This window comes from Pelophylax lessonae, assembly GCF_965119305.1.
Source record: "Pelophylax lessonae genome assembly, chromosome: 3".
NCBI classification, from domain to species: Eukaryota; Metazoa; Chordata; class Amphibia; order Anura; family Ranidae; genus Pelophylax; species Pelophylax lessonae.
Window position 1 is genome coordinate 33,601,952 of NC_138770.1, and position 19,173 is coordinate 33,621,124.

The 19,173-nt window shown below is 45.1% G+C and overlaps 3 protein-coding genes and 1 pseudogene across 4 annotated transcripts in view; 2 read left to right on the forward strand and 2 right to left on the reverse strand.

Annotated features, from left to right (window-relative positions):
- The window catches only part of LOC309549950 (uncharacterized protein), a 162,522-nt gene extending 151,648 nt beyond the window's left edge, over positions 1–10,874 (reverse strand). Inside the window, exons 1-5 of the mRNA XM_082250431.1 lie at positions 10,683–10,874; positions 10,469–10,566; positions 10,191–10,379; positions 6,808–7,173; positions 5,793–6,288 (exon numbers count right to left, since the gene is read on the reverse strand). Coding sequence (XP_082106557.1) covers positions 5,839–6,288; positions 6,808–7,173; positions 10,191–10,379; positions 10,469–10,566; positions 10,683–10,767 — 1,188 coding nt within the window. The 5' untranslated portion in view covers positions 10,768–10,874 and the 3' untranslated portion in view covers positions 5,793–5,838. The remainder of the gene's footprint in view (positions 1–5,792; positions 6,289–6,807; positions 7,174–10,190; positions 10,380–10,468; positions 10,567–10,682) is intronic.
- The window catches only part of LOC309550783 (uncharacterized protein), a 492,521-nt gene that overhangs the window by 413,550 nt on the left and 59,798 nt on the right, over positions 1–19,173 (forward strand). The window lies entirely within an intron of this gene.
- Positions 1–19,173, reverse strand: part of LOC309550278 (uncharacterized protein) — a gene marked incomplete at its 5' end in the record, with an annotated part of 397,814 nt that overhangs the window by 124,555 nt on the left and 254,086 nt on the right. The window lies entirely within an intron of this gene.
- Positions 1–19,173, forward strand: part of LOC309549945 — a 215,401-nt pseudogene that overhangs the window by 103,774 nt on the left and 92,454 nt on the right. Inside the window, exons 4-5 of the transcript in view lie at positions 17,882–18,005; positions 18,122–18,213. The product of the transcript in view is annotated as an uncharacterized misc_RNA (transcript). The remainder of the gene's footprint in view (positions 1–17,881; positions 18,006–18,121; positions 18,214–19,173) is intronic.

Consider the following 19,173-nt stretch of genomic DNA (forward strand, 5'->3'; position numbering starts at 1 on the left):
TGGGTGGGCAGTGGCACAGTACACTCTCTGTGGACCTGACAGCAGTCACTGGCACCCAGGCAACTGCAATTTAAAAAATATATATATATTTTTTTACTTTGCAAGCTGCTGTGCCACTTTATATATCAGTGGTGGGTGGGCAGTGGCACAGTACACTCTCTGTGGACCTGCCAGCAGTCACTGGCACCCAGGCAACTGCAATTTAAAAAATATATATATTTTTTTTTACTTTGCAAGCTGCTGTGCCACCTTATATATCAGTGGTGGGTGGGCAGTGGCACAGTACACTCTCTGTGGACCTGACAGCAGTCACTGGCACCCAGGCAACTGCAATTTAAAAAATATATATATATTTTTTTACTTTGCAAGCTGCTGTGCCACTTTATATATCAGTGGTGGGTGGGCAGTGGCACAGTACACTCTCTGTGGACCTGCCAGCAGTCACTGGCACCCAGGCAACTGCAATTTAAAAAATATATATATTTTTTTTTACTTTGCAAGCTGCTGTGCCACCTTATATATCAGTGGTGGGTGGGCAGTGGCACAGTACACTCTCTGTGGACCTGACAGCAGTCACTGGCACCCAGGCAACTGCAATTTAAAAAAATATATATATTTTTTTTACTTTGCAAGCTGCTGTGCCACCTTATATATCAGTGGTGGGTGGGCACACAGTGGCACTGCAGTGGGCACAGTACACTCTGTGGACCTGACAGTCACTGGCAGCCCAGGCAACTGCAATAATAAAAAATCTTTTTTTTTTAAATTTATTGCAACAAGATGCTGTGCCAACGTATATATATCAGTGGTGGGCAGTGCACTGCAGTGGGTACAGTGCACTCTGTGGACCTGACACAGCACTCACTGCAATTATGACAAAGGAAAAAAAAATATTTTTTAAAATGCCAGGTACTGTGCCTGTGCCACCCGAAATGAGTGTGGTGTGCACACAGTACAGTCTGTGGTAGGTCTGTGGCCTCTCACACACAGCGGGCAGGCAACTGCAGTGTACAATAGATATATATATATATATATATATATAAAGAAAAAAATCTATTACCTTACCAGCCCTTAAAAGGGCTTTTGGGGACACTATATATATATGTATATATATAAATAAAAAAATCCTCAATTACCAGCCCTTAAAAGGGCTTTTGGGGACACTAGATAGATATAGATATATATATATATATATGAAGAAACAACTCAATTACCAGCCCTTAAAAGGGCTTTTGGGGACGCTAGGTATATATATATATATATATATATATATATATATAAAAAAAAAAAAAAAACCACAAATACCAGCCCTTAGAAGGGCTTTTTGGGGTGCTGATATTACAGCAGTAGTGGACCAAGAACACTGCAAGACCAGGAACACTGACTAACTGTCCCTAGCTTAACAGCAGCAGCAGCAGCTCTCCCTACTCTCACTACACACACTGCTTCAGAATGATCTAAGATGGATGCTGCCCTTGCTTATTTATAGGAGGTGGGAGGGTGTGGGAGGGAGGTACGCTGATTGGCTGGAAATGTGTCTGCTGACTGTAAAGTTCAGGGTCAAAGTTTGCCTCAATGATGTCTTATGGGGGGCGGACCGAACATCGCATATGTTCGCCGGCAGCGGCGAACGCGAACATGCTAAGTTCGCCGGGAACTGTTCACCGGCGAACAGTTCTATACATCTCTAATGACTACTATGCTTTCAATGATTGTGCGGGAGGACAAAGGCTTTTTCGCCCCTTGATCACGTATCTACTACATAAGAGTAAGCCTATATGCTTATGCCTGTATATATGCATGTACAAATACGTATATATATACAAGTATTCTTACAAAAGATCTGGGAATATTTTTCAGTACCTTACATCAAAGAAAAAAGAAAAAACATCCAAAACATCTATATTAAGGTGAAACAGGCTACTTTGATTGTAAGTACCTTAGAAACCAACCAAAAAACCTACCCCTATACCCGACACAATCATTGATATTACATACATGTATCCTTAGATCTATTCAGCAAAGAATAGGATACCAACCCCTGCACTCAATAACCGTAAGAACATTGGAAGACAACCATATAGTAAGTTGTCAGACATATAATTCAAACCTATAGAAACTTACTAAATACATTATACATAATGTATACATATATATATATTCCTCAGGCTGCACCATAGTGGTTCCTGCTGCGAACTCATCCAGACACAAAGAGGCTCGCAAGAATAGACAGAGAAAGTATGTATATACTAATTAATAAACAATAAATATACTAATAAATATATATAAAGGATAAAAATAATATTTATCACTACTTCCACAGAACTGGTGATAACCATATAATCCTTGAAAAAGGCTACCCAGTAGCCGAAACGCGTTGGATAAACACGCTTTGGACCCATAGTTGGAACTCTGTGAACAGATTTTTCCAAGCAACAAGCCTGGAAAAAACAGAGAACAACGTCCAAAAACAAAAGTCACCCTTTTCACCTATGTCACGGATATTTTCCAAAACTTTACCTTCCTCTAAACACACTTTGGGTCTATAACCCAAACACCTATGCACTGGATATAAGTACAAATAATTGTATCCTAACATTGTACATAAATAAATATTTCTGATTATCTTTTATAACTTGTATGTAACTCACTTGCCCGTAAAAGTCCCACCCCACTTCTTGGCCCGAGGCACCAAGCAATTTCCCCCATTTTAGATACATAGGGACGGAGGCAAAAAACTACTGCTCTGCTACAGGATCAAAACAAACCCCCTATTGTAATTGTACTGTTTGCCCTAACATTGTAGAGCCTGCGCAAACTGTTGGCACTTTATAAATCCTGTATAATAATAATTATATATGACTGCCAAGTCCAGCCTTTCTCAGCTAGGGTTCCTCCAAAGGTTCCTAGGGGCTCCTTGTCACTTCCTTGGGCTGTATATGGAAGTGTCACCTACCAGCCGTTTCTGGATACTGAAGTCTGTCATCATTGCACCGACACACACACAATTTCGTTCAATATATTTTTTATTCTAATTTAAATTTTAACAAGAGTGCAAAAGAAAAAAAAAAAAAAGAAGAATAAAATGGTAAAAGGAAGAAATCCAATTGGTGAGGATGATCACTTGTCTGGAATGTGGAGGCGGAGTCGGTAATAATTTGTGTAAAATACAATACACAACGTGTTACATTATTATAACAAAGTATTGTAGAGAAGATCACACCATAGAAAATGGGGGAAAGGAGAAAATAAACCCGGATATGAAGGTGACATTTGTGTACGAGGAACACCTTAACAATTACCCCCATTTTATTCTCCAGGGCCTCTGCTTTCAGAAAATATATGTTTGGGGGTTTTATCTAATCTTCAGGCCCAAAATCTGCATTTTACCATGTGTGCAAAAATAATGCAAAACACAGCTCTGGCAGTGAAAGGGTTAATGTGAGCTAGATGGGACCACTCTGCTGTGGTCACATTAGAGCTCCCCCTAGCTGCAGCCTGGTAATAACATTGCTAGAAGGTCTATTGATTTATCTGCTCCATACTTCCCATCTTTATATAAACATCTCCTGACATTTAGGGGTAAATATTAGAACATTTACATAGCAATTCTCTCAGTGACAATGCATGTACAGTACATTCCTTCTCTGTGATTGGGGAAACAATGAATTATTAGGGGATTTGCTGATCTGGTTGAATATTTTCCATTGATTTAAAATGGAAAATGTTGCATTTGGACACTAGATGGCGCCAATTGCTATGATGCCTAGCGCCATCTAAAGGCCAAATTGGGTATTTTTGGTTTTAAATCAATAGTTGGTTTAATCCTGTGGTTTTATTTTGTTTATGTCCTTCAATGTGTACTGTACTTATAAATACATGGGTGTGATCTCAGGTATTTGTATGACCCCCTCCCCGACATAGGAAGCTAAGGGGTCTATGCAAAGAATATGTTGGGTGAGTGTGACAAGCATGAGTCCACCCGTGACAATTTCTGGCCGTATTCTAATAAACACAATGATTTCCTATAATCGTCAGCTTCAACTAGTGGCCATAATGAGGTATTAGTTCCAAAATACCTCAATTAGGAAAAAAAGTTCAATACCGCATTATGGCCACTAGGTGGAACCAATGATCATAGGAAATCCCTGAATGAAATTAAAATAAGACCAATATTTGTCATGGATGAATGAATGCTTGTCATATTTGTTCATCTATTTTATAAAAACTAAACATGTAAGTGAAGTGGTAACTATTGAGCCAATCACTTCATCAAACCACACATAATATCTCCCTTCAAAGGGAAAACAGAAATTATTTACAGAAAATCAAACAGTATAAATATTTTCCAACAAATAACCTCCACCCAGACAAGATATGTAGAAATATAAAGACAAGCGGTGTTATCCCTCTCGTGCCGCACTCCGCCAAGCCACCCAAACCCACACAGGAGCAAAGGAAAGAAGTTCTCACCTAGTTTATCTCCGAGTTCTCCTTCCCTCCTGTTGGAGGATGGGAGAAGGATGGACTGAAGACAGAGAGACACGCTTCGGGGTCACCACTGGTAAGTAGAGCCTTGAAATGAAGGACATCAACTTCAGAATTTCTGTCTTGTCTGTGCAAAGTTTACTGTTAAAGATACAGTATATGGGATCTCACAGCTTCTACCGTGTTTCCCCGAAAGTAAGACCTACCCTGAAAGTAAGACCTAATGTTATTTTTGGGGAGGGCTTCAATATAAGCCCTACCCTGAAAATAAGCCCTGAAAATTAGTGTATGAAAAATCCTATGATGCACTTTATTAGTGTTTTAAATAATGTCCAATGTGTGTTTTTGTAATATAATACTGTGAAATACATTCCTTGCATCGCCGCTCTGCTCTAAGCTGATTCTGTCTCCTCTCATACCTTAGCTGTCCTGTCAGATGGGGATCTCAGCCCCTCCCCTCTGCAGTGTAACACAGAAGCGCAGAGTGTTCGATTAGAATTGTGGGAAATGCCTTTACATCGGCACTTCCGTGACCCCCAGCTGTCAGCGGGGGAGAAGAGGGCGGCAGATCAGCTTAGCCCGGAGCAGCGATGAAGAAGGTATTTCACACTATTGTAATCTAATCTATCCTGCGCTTCTGTGTAAACTGCAGAGGGCAGGGGCTGATATCTCCCTCTGAGTCTGACAGCCACGGTATGAGAGAAGAAAGACAGGAGAGAGTGTGAGATCACTGTAGCTGAGCACAGAGCAGTAATGAAGGTATTTTACACTATTGTATTACAAAAACACACACTGGACATATATAAAACACTAATAAAGCGCATCCTAGGATTTTATATACACTAAACTAGGTTCACACAGGATTCTTGGCACGCAGAGGGGGAAGAGAGGGACAGCACATGAAAGTAAGACCTACCCCGAAAATAAGCCCTACTGTGTCTTTTGGTGCCAAAATTAATATAAGACCCGGGCTTATTTTCGGGGAAACACGGTAGCTCTGTAACCCGCTATATCATTATCAGTAACCTTCACACAGACAAGCAAGACATTCTGAAGGTGATTCCTTCATTTCATGGCTCTACTTACCACTCTACACCCCAAAATTTACTCAGCCAATGAAAATCCAACACGGTACAACACTTCATCCATGTCTCTGGTAATCTCTCATCTCCTTATCAACTGTTTCTTACATGATGAAGATCAGCCATGGAGTATATCTGAGGTGTATATCAGGGTGTGCTTCTTTACCACATGTCCACCAACATTCATATAGAAGAAATTTCCCGCACTCAATGCACTAATACGCCTCCAGGGTTGTGTGGGACCCCTGATGTACAAGAAGACAGGACTTCAGTGAGGAACAATTCCCTCACTCAGGACAGGAAAGTGGCTTCTCCCCGTGTGAGTTCTCTGATGTCTGGAAAGACTGGACTTATCTGAAAAACATTTCCCGCACTCAGGACAGGAAAACGGCTTCTCCCCCGTATGAGATCTCTGATGTATATAAAGAGTAGACTTCTGTGAAAAACATTTTCCGCACTCAGAACAGGAATACGGCTTCACCCCTGTGTGAGATCTCTGATGTCTGTGAAGATGAGACTTCAGTGAAAAACATTTCCCGCACTCAGGACAGGAATGTGGCTTCTCCCCCGCATGAGATCTCTGATGTATGTAAAGATTGAACTTCTGTGAAAAACTTTTCCCGCACTCAGGACAAGAATACGGCTTCTCCCCTGTGTGAGATCTCTGATGTATGTAAAGATGGGACTTATGTGAAAAACATTTCCCACACTCAGGACAGGAATGCAACTTCTCCCCTGTGTGAGATCTCTGATGTGTGTAAAGATCAGACTTATATGAAAAACATTTCAGGCACTCAGGACAGGAATGCGGCTTCTCACCTGTGTGAGATCTCTGATGTGTGTTAAGATGAGACTTCAGTGAAAAACATTTCCCGCACTCAGGACAGGAATGCGGCTTCTCCCCCGTGTGAGATTTCTGATGTGTGTAAAGATAGGACTTCAGCGAAAAACATTTCCCACACTCAGGACAGGAATGCGGCTTCTCCCCCGTGTGAGATCTCTGATGTCTGTGAAGATCAGACTTATGTGAAAAACATTTCCCGCACGCAGGACAGGAATGCGGCTTCTCCCCCGTGTGAGATCTCTGATGTGTGTAAAGATAGGACTTCAGCGAAAAACATTTCCCACACTCAGGACAGGAATGCGGCTTCTCCCCCGTGTGAGATCTCTGATGTCTGTAAAGATAAGACTTATGTGAAAAACATTTCCCGCACTCAGGACAGGAAAACGGCTTTTCCCCCGTGTGAGATTTCTGATGTGTGTGAAGATGAGACTTCTGTGAAAAACATTTCCCACAAACAGGACAGCAAAACGGCTTCTCCCCCGTGTGAGATCTCTGATGGGTGAAAAGAGAGGACTTCTGTGAAAAAGATTTCCCGCACTCAGGACAGGAATACGGCTTCTCCCCCGAGTGAGATCTCTGATGTGTGTAAAGAGAGGACTTATGTGAAAAACATTTCCCACACTCAGGACAGGAATACGGCTTCTCTACCATGTGAGATCTTTCATGTCTATTAAGATAGGATTTAAAACGGAAACATTTCCCACACTCAGTACAGGGAAACCTCTTATCTGCTGGAAGGATGGCACCGTCCCTCACAGTCTGAGGTTCCTCAGGATAAGAGGAATATGATGGTCCGGCACCGTCCCTCACAGTCTGAGGTTCCTCAGGATAAGAGGAATACGATGGTCCGGCACTATCCCTCACAGTCTGAGGTTCCTTAGGATAAGAGGAATACGATGGTCCGGCACTGTCCCTCACAGTCTGAGGTTCCTCAGGATAAGAGGAATACAATGGTCCGGCACTGTCCCTCACAGTCTGAGGTTCTTCAGGATAAGAGGAATACGATGGTCCGGCACTGTCCCTCACAGTCTGAGGTTCCTCAGGATAAGAGGAATACGATGGTCCATCTACACTGTGTGGTGCCGGATGGACATTTGAGGTAGCCGGGTTTTCTCCTGGACTATACTGTGTGATGTCCTCATCTTCTACTTTACATTCTGGAGACAAAGTGAGACAATCCTCTGAGATTTTCCTCATCTCCCGTCCATTTACTAAAATAGAAATACAGAGATTATTACTAGACATCAGCAGATCGGTTCCCTTAAACCAGGACTCCGCCCACATCAGACAGCTTTGTCTCTGAGGATCTTACAACTAGGTGTCCAAGTCAAGACCTGCTATATGATAGTAAATGGCAGTCTCAGACTCACACCTTGATGTGCGGGACACCTACTCACTATCTACCAATATAAAATGTCCAGCTGGTAGAAAATGAGTGTAACAAAAGAGAATTCATATTATGTGTATATATAGCAGTGGGTAGAGAGCAGAAGTCAGGACTATGTAATGTACAACATAAGAGTATATAGTGAAGGGGTCAGGAGTATGTAATGTATAACATACAGTATATAGTGCAGGGGTCAGGGGTATGTAATGTACAACATAGAGTATATAGTGCAGGGGTCAGGGGTATGTAATGTACAACATAGAGTATATAGTGCAGGGGTATGTAATGTATAACAGAGTACCGTATTTTTCGCCGTATAAGACGCACCGGCATATAAGACGCACCCAATTTTAAAGGAGGAAAATCTAGAAAAAAAAGATTCTGAACCAAATACTGCAGTAAAATATTTTATATCAACAGGTGATGGTATAGGCATGGCACAGGTGTGGGAACAGGCATGGCACAGGTGAGGGTATAGGCATGGCACAGGTGGTGGTTTAGGCATGGCACAGGTGGTGGTTTAGGCATGGCACAGGTGGTGGTTTAGACATGGCACAGGTGGTTTAGGGATGGCACAGGTGGTGGTTTAGGCTTGGCACAGGTGGTGGTTTAGGCTTGGCACAGGTGGTGGTTTAGGCTTGGTACAGGTAGTGGTTTAGGCATGGCACAGGTGGTGGTTTAGGCATGGCACAGGTGGTGGTTTAAGCATGGCACAGGTGGTGGTTTAGGCATGGCACAGGTGGTGGTTTAGGCATGGCACAGGTGGTGGTACAGGCATGGCACAGGTCGGCTCACTTACCTGCTCTCCTGGGCTGCCTGCGCTGCTCCTCTCGTCCTCTTCTTCTGACGGCGGCGGGATTCCTGGAACCGTCCACGGCGCTGCTCCTCTCTTCCTCTTCTGTCTTCGTTCTTTGATGGCGGCTCTCTCGGCGGCTCTTTCGGCAGCTCTCTCGGTCCGGCGGGAAGGAGATCGGGCGGTGACGGTGCGTGACTGATGCACGCACCGGCACCGCCCCCATTGGACGTCAGGACTCAGCACAGGCAGCAGGAAAAATGTTCATTTGCCGTATAAGACGCACCAACTTTTCCCCCCCAGTTTTGGGGAAGAAAAAGTGCATCTTATACGGCGAAAAATACGGTATATAGTGCAGGGGTCAGGAATATGTAATATACAACATAGAGTATATAGTGCAGGGGTAAGGATTATGTAATATACAATATAAATTATACAGTGTAAGGGTCAGGACTCATAAGTCAGGCACAGCCAGTGAATAGCAGAGTAAGTAACACCGGGAAAATTGTTCTATCAGAGAGCTTACTAGACCTCGGCTTTTGGAAGGAAATATAAAGCGCATATCCCAGGCAGTGCCGGTAGAAGGTCACCTATATCCCAGGGCAAACATGCCAAATTGCACCCCCCAATATGTATGAGCATTATGTGTGAGTAACCCCCCCCCCCAAAACAAAACAAACATTGGGTACTAATCTGCATGATCACCCGGCCCATCCCTACTAGCACAAATCCCGCCCCCGCATAAGAAATTCTCCCCCTAATACAAATTGCCTCCTTTACCATATCACCTATTCTAGAACAAACCCCCCAAAATTGACCCTCCTAGCACAAATCCCCTTCTCCCACCCCCCTCCCAACACAAATCCCCCATGAATCACCACTTCTAGCACACACCCAAATTTCCCTTCCTATAACAATTCTTAGCCCCTGCTGCTCCTTAAATTCCTCCTCGCAACACAGATCCCTTCCCCCCTAAATTTCACTGTGGTCCCCCCCCTCCCCGCATGATACCACAGTGACCAGGGCAGCCGCCCCTCCTACCCACCCCTTGTCCCGACCCTGACCCCAGGTGTCTAGGTCTTGTAACTCCTCTGGTGAAAATTAACATTTTGCTGCCAGCTGAATCTCCATAAATCCAGTCTAGAGACATAAATTGTGTCTGCAGCACAGAGAAGGAAGATTATCCGAGAGAAATACAGGAATACAGGATGGGGAACACAGCTCAGGAAAGTGACCAGGGTATTACAGGCTGATATCACCCAGTCCCCGCCCTACTCTGGGCCAATCAGTGAGCAGTATGTGTGGATGAATGTATTTAGTGTTAATGACCCACCTGTGCTGATCTCTGTAGGACTGTCCTCCTCTATAAATTTCCCCGTTATTCCATCCTCCTCCATAGACTGCTGATCATCCCTCACATACGTCTCTTCTTCTTCTGCTTTAACCTCAAATTCTATATCGATTGGATCTCCACTCTAAACCAAGAAAATAATAGAAGAGGTCATCTGTAAAACATAAGCTTCAATATTGTGATATCACTTCAATGAGTCCATGTTCTAGATGCTCCGTCCCACCAACCTTGTAACAATGGGGGATGGTGTGACCTTCCTGTGTGAAATCCTGGGAATACAGAGGACGGGGACATCTCTCTGGTGAGTTCCTGGTATTAGGTGGCTCCATCATATCCTTGTGTCCTTCTGAAAACTCCTCCATCACTCCATACTCCTCATCCTCCTCTTTATACTCTTCTTTAACATCAATATTATCATCCCCGAGGTTTCCACTCTGAATATATAATAAAAATGACATCAATGGTAACAATGCAGATAATGTACAGATCCTAATGATACTATCAGTGATTGTTCCTCATCTACCTGATGATGGTGAGGGATGGTGTGACCTTCCTGTGTGGAATCCCGGGAATACAGAGGACGGGGACACCTCTCTGGTGGATTCCCATTACTGGACCCATCTGTAGGAAACACACACACTGACTGAATACATTGTTTCTATGTGTTTATCAGATGATGGGGGATCTAGGTGGACCCTCCGTACTGCTCTCTCCTTTACAATAAAGTCTCCTCTTACCCGGTGATGTGAGGGGCGGCTGATTCTCCATCATGACGTCCTTGTAGAGATCCTTGTGTCCTTCTAAATACTCCCACTCCTCCATGGAGAAATAGACAGTGACATCCTGACACCTTATAGGAACCTGACACACACAATGATACAGTCACCATCCAGACACATCCCTTGTCTGTTACTGGATAATGTCCCAGAATTCCCAGCACCGCTCACCTCTCCTCCATTATCTCTCTGGTGACTTCTAGAATCTTCTTTGTATTTCTCTATTCTATCAGGGAGGGAGGTGTAGGCAATGTGATGGTCATATGATCTCCAGACTTCACAGGTGGAAAACTCTAGATCTGAACACAAATAGTAAAATCAAATGAAATTCCCAGAATCCTCCTCACCTCACCATTCAGGTTTCCATTTGATTAAAGACCCACCTCAGACTGAGGTATAATTTACCCACACAGGACCCCCACACTACGCAGGGTAAAATATTGTTGCAGGCATCCTGACATCATTACATACAATGCAGGACCAACAGACCCACTTTGCTAATGAGTATGCCAAGGGTCTGCCCACATCCTAAGAGCATGAGAAAAAAAAGCCAGATGGAGGGACATGGGGGAGGAGCTGTGAGGTCAGAGTAATATCATTGGACATATAGACTCGGGATGGAGGGACATTTAGATGGGGAGATTTGAGGGGCCCTATATATGAGGATCCTGTGCTAACCAAGTCATTGTTCCCGGGTGCCTCCCACTTCTCCTAAAATTAAGAGTGAACTTTAACCTTTACCATACAGAAAAGTAATCTCTCATGTGAGCAGGTGACGTGCGGAGGAACAGAGTGTAAATAGCAGACAATTTTCTCCAGAGCTCCTAATGGTGGGGATGGATTTCGCTGCATGCTGGTGCCAACTTCCACCCCCCAGGGTCACTGCAGGTGTGGAGAAAAGCTGTGTAAGAGGATATGGAGGAGAGATGAGGAGGAGATCCAGGAATCAGGATAAAGGTCAGGACAAGCAACAGATGAGCGCATCCAAGAGATGAAGCCGGGGTCACTACACAGAAAATCAATCAAAGGAAACAACAGGCAGGACGAGGAATAGCAAGAAGGAGCTCAGAGACAAATGAGTATATTGCTCAGCCAATGGGAGATTATCTCAGCATGACTTACTTAATGAAGGAGATTAGGGGGAGGGGAGGGGAGGTAAGGTGACCATAGATACATGGAAATTCAGCTGGTTCAGCAAGGATCGGTCACATTTCCATGCATGTGTGGTCACTGCCGGATAAAAGTCACTCAATCAGAAGCTGCAGCCAATAGCTTCATCACTGATCTGTGTATTCTGAGAGTGGAGGAGCGCCCCCCATTGTCAGAATACAATAGTGCAGTGAGGAGGATTACCCCATCCCCCTCCAATGTGTGGATGGGGGAATCACTTCAGTTTTTTTTTCACTCATCCCGCTGGCTGAACTATAAAACTGAACCATGTATGGTCAGCTTTATATAGCAAGATATATTATTCATCAAATGATTTCCCTGAAGGGGTTAATCTATGTTTATTACCTCCTCTGCCGCCAATTCCTGCATTGTCTCCTTTTTCCGTCCTACCAAATGGAACGTCCTATCAGAATCTGACATAACTTCCTGTCTGTAGTCCATAGAGACTTCCTGTCTGGGTGGAAGTGAGATCACCACCTTGTGGAGCTCAGAGGAATTGCAGCCCTGAGAACCGTCTGGTAGTGTGAACACGGCCTTGTGCTGTGTGTGTATGTACTGTATATCCTTCCCCTTTCTCTCCTCCCTGAGTGTTTATGAAGAGGCGGAGCTCCTGCTGGAACAGCGGTAGGAGGAGGAAGCCGAGTCTAGGAGGGAGACTGACAGAAAGCGCAGCAGACTTGCAGGAGTGAGCGAGGAGGATCCAGTTCCTTTGCCATCGGAGGTGAGGAGAGTGTGAAGGATGTTTGTGACTCTGGTAGCTGAAAAGCTGGGAGTCATATTGCTCTGGTGAGTGGGGAAGCACTACTAAGGGGGCGCCCTCACCATCACGTATGTAAGAGGTGGAAGAAGGCGTGGCTACACTACAGCTGGCACAGTTTGGAGCACGGAGCACTTTCACACCTTATCAACTTTTCATTCATTTGTGGACTTTTTTTTTAACAAAATAAGTTTATTAAAGCGGTTGTAAACCCTATATAAAAAAAAAAAAAAAAAACCTGCAAGACAAAGGCATAATGAGCTAGTATGCATCGCATACTAGCCCATTATGTTTAACTTACCTTAAAACGAAGCCCCGACACGGACCCCCGGACATCGATGCGGGCGCTGCCATGATCCCTCGTCGTCTCCTCCGGGTTCGGCAGCTTTGGCGCGCTGATTGGCCGGAAGAGACGGCTCCAGCGCGCTGATTGGCCGGAGCCGCGATGACCTCACTCCCGCGCATGCGCGCGGGAGTGATTTTTCCGGCAAGCTCCCGGCAAGTTAATTGAAGGTCCCCCCGGACCTTCAGAGCGCATGCGCCGCTCGCGCGAGCGGCTGCATGCACTGTAAATATCTCCTAAACCGTGCCGGTTTAGGAGATATTATTTGTACCTACAGGTAAGCCTTATTATAGGCTTACCTGTAGGTAAAAGTGTCAAAAAGCGGGATACAACCGCTTTAAGGTAGATGTAAAGTGGAAGCAGTGGACTTGCAGAGAACACTATATTGAGTACACAATGTTGTATGATTACATGAATTTGCACAGATTTTTAGTTTATTTAATATAGCAGCAAAGATTATAAGAATAATGAAGTAGGTGTAAAGCGTAAGCAGTAGATCTGCATAGAAGATTATTTTGAGCCCCTAGCACTTTATATATGAATGCATCCACATATTTTAGTGTATTTGTGATAATTTATGTGCACACACAATAGGACAGCGCTGTGACACATAATGCGCTTCTAGTTGATAAAGAGAATACTTACCTTTGTTACAGCAGCAGTCCGGTAGAAGTTATTTTTGTAGGTATTTGAGTTGTTACACATAGCGCGGGATTTTTCCATTTATATTGGTGACATAATTGCCCAAATCTGGGGATCAGGAGCCATTTCCACCCTTTACTCTCGGCTGGGGTTCTTTGTATCCATATAACAGATGTTCTACATGACTAAATCTGCAATCAATTTTACTGCAAAATCAAAGGTGCCAAAATATCTCCCCCCCCCCCCCCCCACGAGCAGTTATATATTTCTATCCCCCTTGGTGGGAGTGGAGATGACCCATCTATAAGGATATAAAGTACATACACACACACAGCACAAGGCCGTGTTCACACTACCAGACATTTCTCAGGGCTGCAATTCCTCTGAGATCCACAAGGTGGTGATCTCACTTCTACTCAGACAGGAAGTCTCTATGGAAGACAGGATGTGATGTCCGGTGTCCTTCCGAATTTTCCAACCTGCCGAGATCTCCAACTTCCGGTCGCAGATCTATGCAATTTGCCTCTACCGCGCATGCGCTGCCTTCAAAGCACAGAGAACTCCAACTCCGTGCATGAGAGTTGAAGTTCTCGGCAGCGGAGTACAACTACCTAGTGCGCATGCGCGAACGGCAATACCCATTCACAAAGAACTCCAACTCCGTGCATGAAGAGATGGACTTCTCGGCAGCCATGTACAATACTACTGCGCATGCGCCCGCGGACAGTTGGAGCTTTTGGCAAATAGTAACCCCTGCACAGTGCTATCCCCCACAGTAACTTGTACAATTAAGCCTGAAAGGGAATGCTGGGATTTATAGTTCCTATAAAAAATTGATTAAGCCTGAAAGGGAATGCTGGGATTTATAGTCCCTCAAAAAAAATGTGAATCTGAGCTTGAAAGTACATGCTGGGATTTATAGTTCCTCTCCAAAAAAACACCAAAACACTTTTGTGAACAGCGCAGAGACACAGGCTGCGTAATGGGGGACACAGGCTGGATGACGGCGGGGGAACACAGGCTGCATGATGGGGGGGCAGGCTGCATGACGGCGGGAACACTGGCTGCATGATGGGGACACAGGCTGCATGACGGCGGGGACACTGGCTGCATGATGGGGGACAAAGTTTGGATGCCGGCGGGTAACACAGGCTGCGTTTATGGGGGACAGGCTGGATGACAGTGGGGACACAGGCTGCGTGATGGGGGACACAGGTTGGATGATGGCAGGTAACACAGGCTGCGTTTATGGGGGACAGAGGCTTGATGACGGTGGGTAACACAGGCTGCGTTTATGGGGGACACAGTCTGCGTGATGGGGGGCACAGGCTGGATGAAGGCGGGGAACACAGATTGCCTTATGGGGGGACACAGGCTGCGTGATAGGGGACACAGGCTGGATGACAGCGGGTAACAGGCTGCGCTTAAGGGGGACACAGGTTGCGTGATGGGGGACACAGGCTGCGTGATGGGGGACACAGGCTGGATGACGGCGGGGTGTACCATAGGTGCAGTCACGGTAGACAAAATTTGAGGGGCCACAGCTAGGGCCCTGAATGAGTCTAGAGTCCCAAATTTGGCACAGAGATATGGGAGGTCTACCTCTGGGGGCCTCTAGTATCCCTGTGCCAAATTTTGTGCCCCTAGCCCCCGCAGTTAGGTCAGCTTGGTGCAGTATGGCAAGCTTGGGGTGGGCACAGTTGCAGTGCCACAGCTCGTGCCCCAAACATGTCCAGGGTTTCCAAATTGGACATATTTGGGGCACGAGCTGTGGCCCTGCAACTGTGCCCACCCCAAGCTTACCATACTGCACCAAGCTGACCTTACCATGGGGGCTAGGGGCACCAAATTTTGCAGAGGGATACTAGAGGCCCCCACAGGTAGACCTCTCATATCTCTGAGCAAAATTTGGGACTCTGGACTCATTCAGGGCCCGAGCTGTGGCCCCTCAAAGTTCGTCTACCGTGACTGCACCTATGGTACACCTGGCCGTCATCCAGCCTGTGTCCCCCATCATGCAGCCTGTGACCCCCGCTGTCATGCAGCCTGTCCCACATCACGCAGCCTGTGTTCCCCATCATGCAGCCTGTGACCCCGGCTGTCATCCAGCTTGTCCCCCATCACGCAGCCTGTGGTCCACGCCGTCTTCCAGCCTGCGCCCCCTATTACGCAGCCTGTGTCTCTGCGCTGTTCACAAAAGTGTTTTGTTTCTTTTTTGAGAGGAACTATAAATCCCAGCATTCCCTTTCTGGCTTAATCAATTTTTTTTGAGGAACTATAAATCCCAGCTTTCCCTTTCAGGCTTAATTGTACAAGTTACTGTGGGGGATAGCACTGTGCAGGGGTTTTTATTTGCCAAATGCTCCAACATGTACAAATTACTGTGGAGGATAGCACTGTGCAGCAGTTACTATTTGCCAAAATCGCCAACTGTCCGCGTGCGCATGCGCAGTAGAATTGTACAGGCTGCTGAGAAGTCCAACTCTTCATGAACAGAGTTGGAGTTCTCCGTGAATGGGCATTGCCATTCATGCATGCGCAGTAGGTAGTTGTACTCCGCTGCCCACAACTTCAACTCTCATGCACGGAGTTGGAGTTCTCCGTGAACGTGCTTTGAAGGCGGCGCATGCCCAGTAGCGGCAACTTGCCAAGATCTGGGACCGGAAGTGACGCCGGTTGGAGATCTCGGCAGGTTGGAAAATTTGGCAGTTCACCGGAACAGACAGGAAGTGATGTCAGGTACAGACAGGAAGTTCCGGGTGAGAGGTGAGTTGGGAGGAAGTAGAGAGAAGACATTGGTGGAAGTGGCAGCAGAGGAGGTAATAAGATCTTATTTTCTATTTACAACCAGTAACCCCCGTCATGTCCGTCCTCTTCCTCCATAGTCACTGTGACGTCATTTATCTCCAGCAGATGATGATACACACATATATAGTGTGGAAACCTAGATTAACCCCTTCAGGGGGATCAGTTGATGATTAATATATATCTTACTTCCAAAGCTGGCCATACATGGTTCAATTTTATTGTTCAGCCAGAGGGAGTGAAAAAACAGATGTGATTCCCCCATGTACACAATGGAGGGGGATGCGGAAATCCTCCCGGCTGCACTATTGTATTCTGACAATGGGGGGCGCTCCTCCGCTCTCAGAATACACAGATCAGTGATGAAGCTATTGGTTGCAGCCGCTGATCGAGTGACTTTTATCCGGCAGTGACCACACATGGATGGAAATGTGACCGATCCCTGCTGAACCAGCTGAATTTCCATGTATCTATGGTCACCTCCCCCTCATCTCCTTCATTATGTAAGTCATGCTGAGATAATCTTCCATTGGCTGAGCAATATTCTCATTTGTCTCTGAGCTCCTTCTTGCTATTCCTCGTCCTGCCTGTTGTTTCCTTGGATTGATTTTCTGTGTAGTGACGCCGGCTTCATCTCTTGGATGCGCTCGTCTGTTGCTTGTCCTGACCTTTATCCTGATTCTCATCTCACACCCATCGTAAAAAAATGAATTTTTGATCCACAAGGCCAAATTTTACAAGACAAGAATCATAGAAAACACTAAACTGTCCACATTAAGTATTTTCAGACTAGGGATCATAGTGTCTAAATACATTCTGACCTTCATATTGCCCCCTGATATCCTCATCCATTTATTGTACAACCAATACCAATCCAGATAATTCTCTGTTATCATTATTATCTGTCTACAGAGAAATCTTCATAGATAATGGCACCAATGAGGATGGAGGAGGATCGGAGTCACATGACTGAGAAGATACTAAACCTCACACTGGAGATCATCTACCTGCTGACCGGAGAGGTGAGGGGGATTCTGGGAGGTCACATGACATCACTCTTATCTCTATTAATAAAACACAGACCTGACCGGAGAGGTGAGGAGGATTCTGGGAGGTCACATGACATCACTCTTATCTCTATTAATAAAACACAGACCTGACCGGAGAGGTGAGGAGGATTCTGGGATTCTAACATGATATTCCTATTCGTTTCTCAATACAGAGATTTCCTCTTCTAAAGTCAGGTGATCAAATGACCATCACAGTGCCTCCATGTGACTCCCTAAAACCTGAGAGACACAACATGCAGAAGATTCTAGAAGTCACCAAGAAGCTGATGGAGCTGCTGACAGGAGAGGTGAGCGGTGCTGGGAATTCTGGGACATTATCCAGTAACAGACAAGGGATGTGTCTGGATGGTGACTGTATCATTGTGTGTGTCAGGTTCCTATAAGGTGTCAGGATGTCACTGTCTATTTCTCCATGGAGGAGTGGGAGTATTTAGAAGGACACAAGGATCTCTACAAGGACGTCATGATGGAGAATCAGCCGCCCCTCACATCACCGGGTAAGAGGAGACTTTATTGTAAAGGAGAGAGCAGTACGGAGGCTCCACCTAGATCCCCCATCATCTGATAAACACATAGAAACAATGTATTCAGTCAGTGTGTGTGTTTCCTACAGATGGATCCAGTAATGGGAACCCACCAGAGAGATGTCCCCGTCCTCTGTATTCCCGGGATTCCACACAGGAAGATCACACCATCCCTCACCATCATCAGGTAGATGAGAATGTAGGAAAATGATCCCAAGCCCTAAGAGATATCATTCTTCTATTATTATTATTTTTTTGTATTTAATATTATTTCTGCCATTTTGTTGGTTTAGGATGAAGATCTGATAAATGTACAAATTGGGGTTATAAAGGAAAAGACGTATGTGAGGGGTGATCAGCATTTTACAGAGGAGGTTGGGATGATGGACGCAGTTAAAGAGGAAGAAACTTCTCCAGATATCAGCTCGGGTAATTATGGAAGTATGGGTTAAAGGTTACTCAGTGATGTTTGGTTGGGTGGTATCATTGATCTGGTTAGTTGTCATAGTTTGGTGTTGTGATTGCACCCAGTTCCACCACAGATCTCTTTTACACTTTGAAATGCTCGACCCCCATACACTGCTCCAAAGAATGAAAGGAACACTTTGAAAACACATCAGATCTCAATGGGGAAAAATATCATGCTGGATATCTATACTGGTATGGACTGGGTAATGTTTTAGGATCTATACTGGTATGGACTGGGTAATGTTTTAGGATCTATACTGGTATGGACTGGGTAATGTGTTAGGATCTATACTGGTATGGACTGGGTAATGTGTTAGAATCTATACTGGTATGGACTGGGTAATGTTTTAGGATCTATACTGGTATGGACTGGGTAATGTGTTAGGATCTATACTGGTATGGACTGGGTAATGCGTTAGGATCTATACTGGTATGGACTGGGTAATGTGTTAGGATCTATACTGGTATGGACTGGGTAATGTTTTAGGATCTATACTGGTATGGACTGGGTAATGTGTTAGGATCTATACTGGTATGGACTGGGTAATGCTTTAGGATCTATACTAGTATGGACTGGGTAATGGGTTAGGATCTATACTGGTATGGACTGGGTAATGCGTTAGGATCTATACTGGTATGGACTGGGTAATGGGTTAGGATCTATACTTGTATG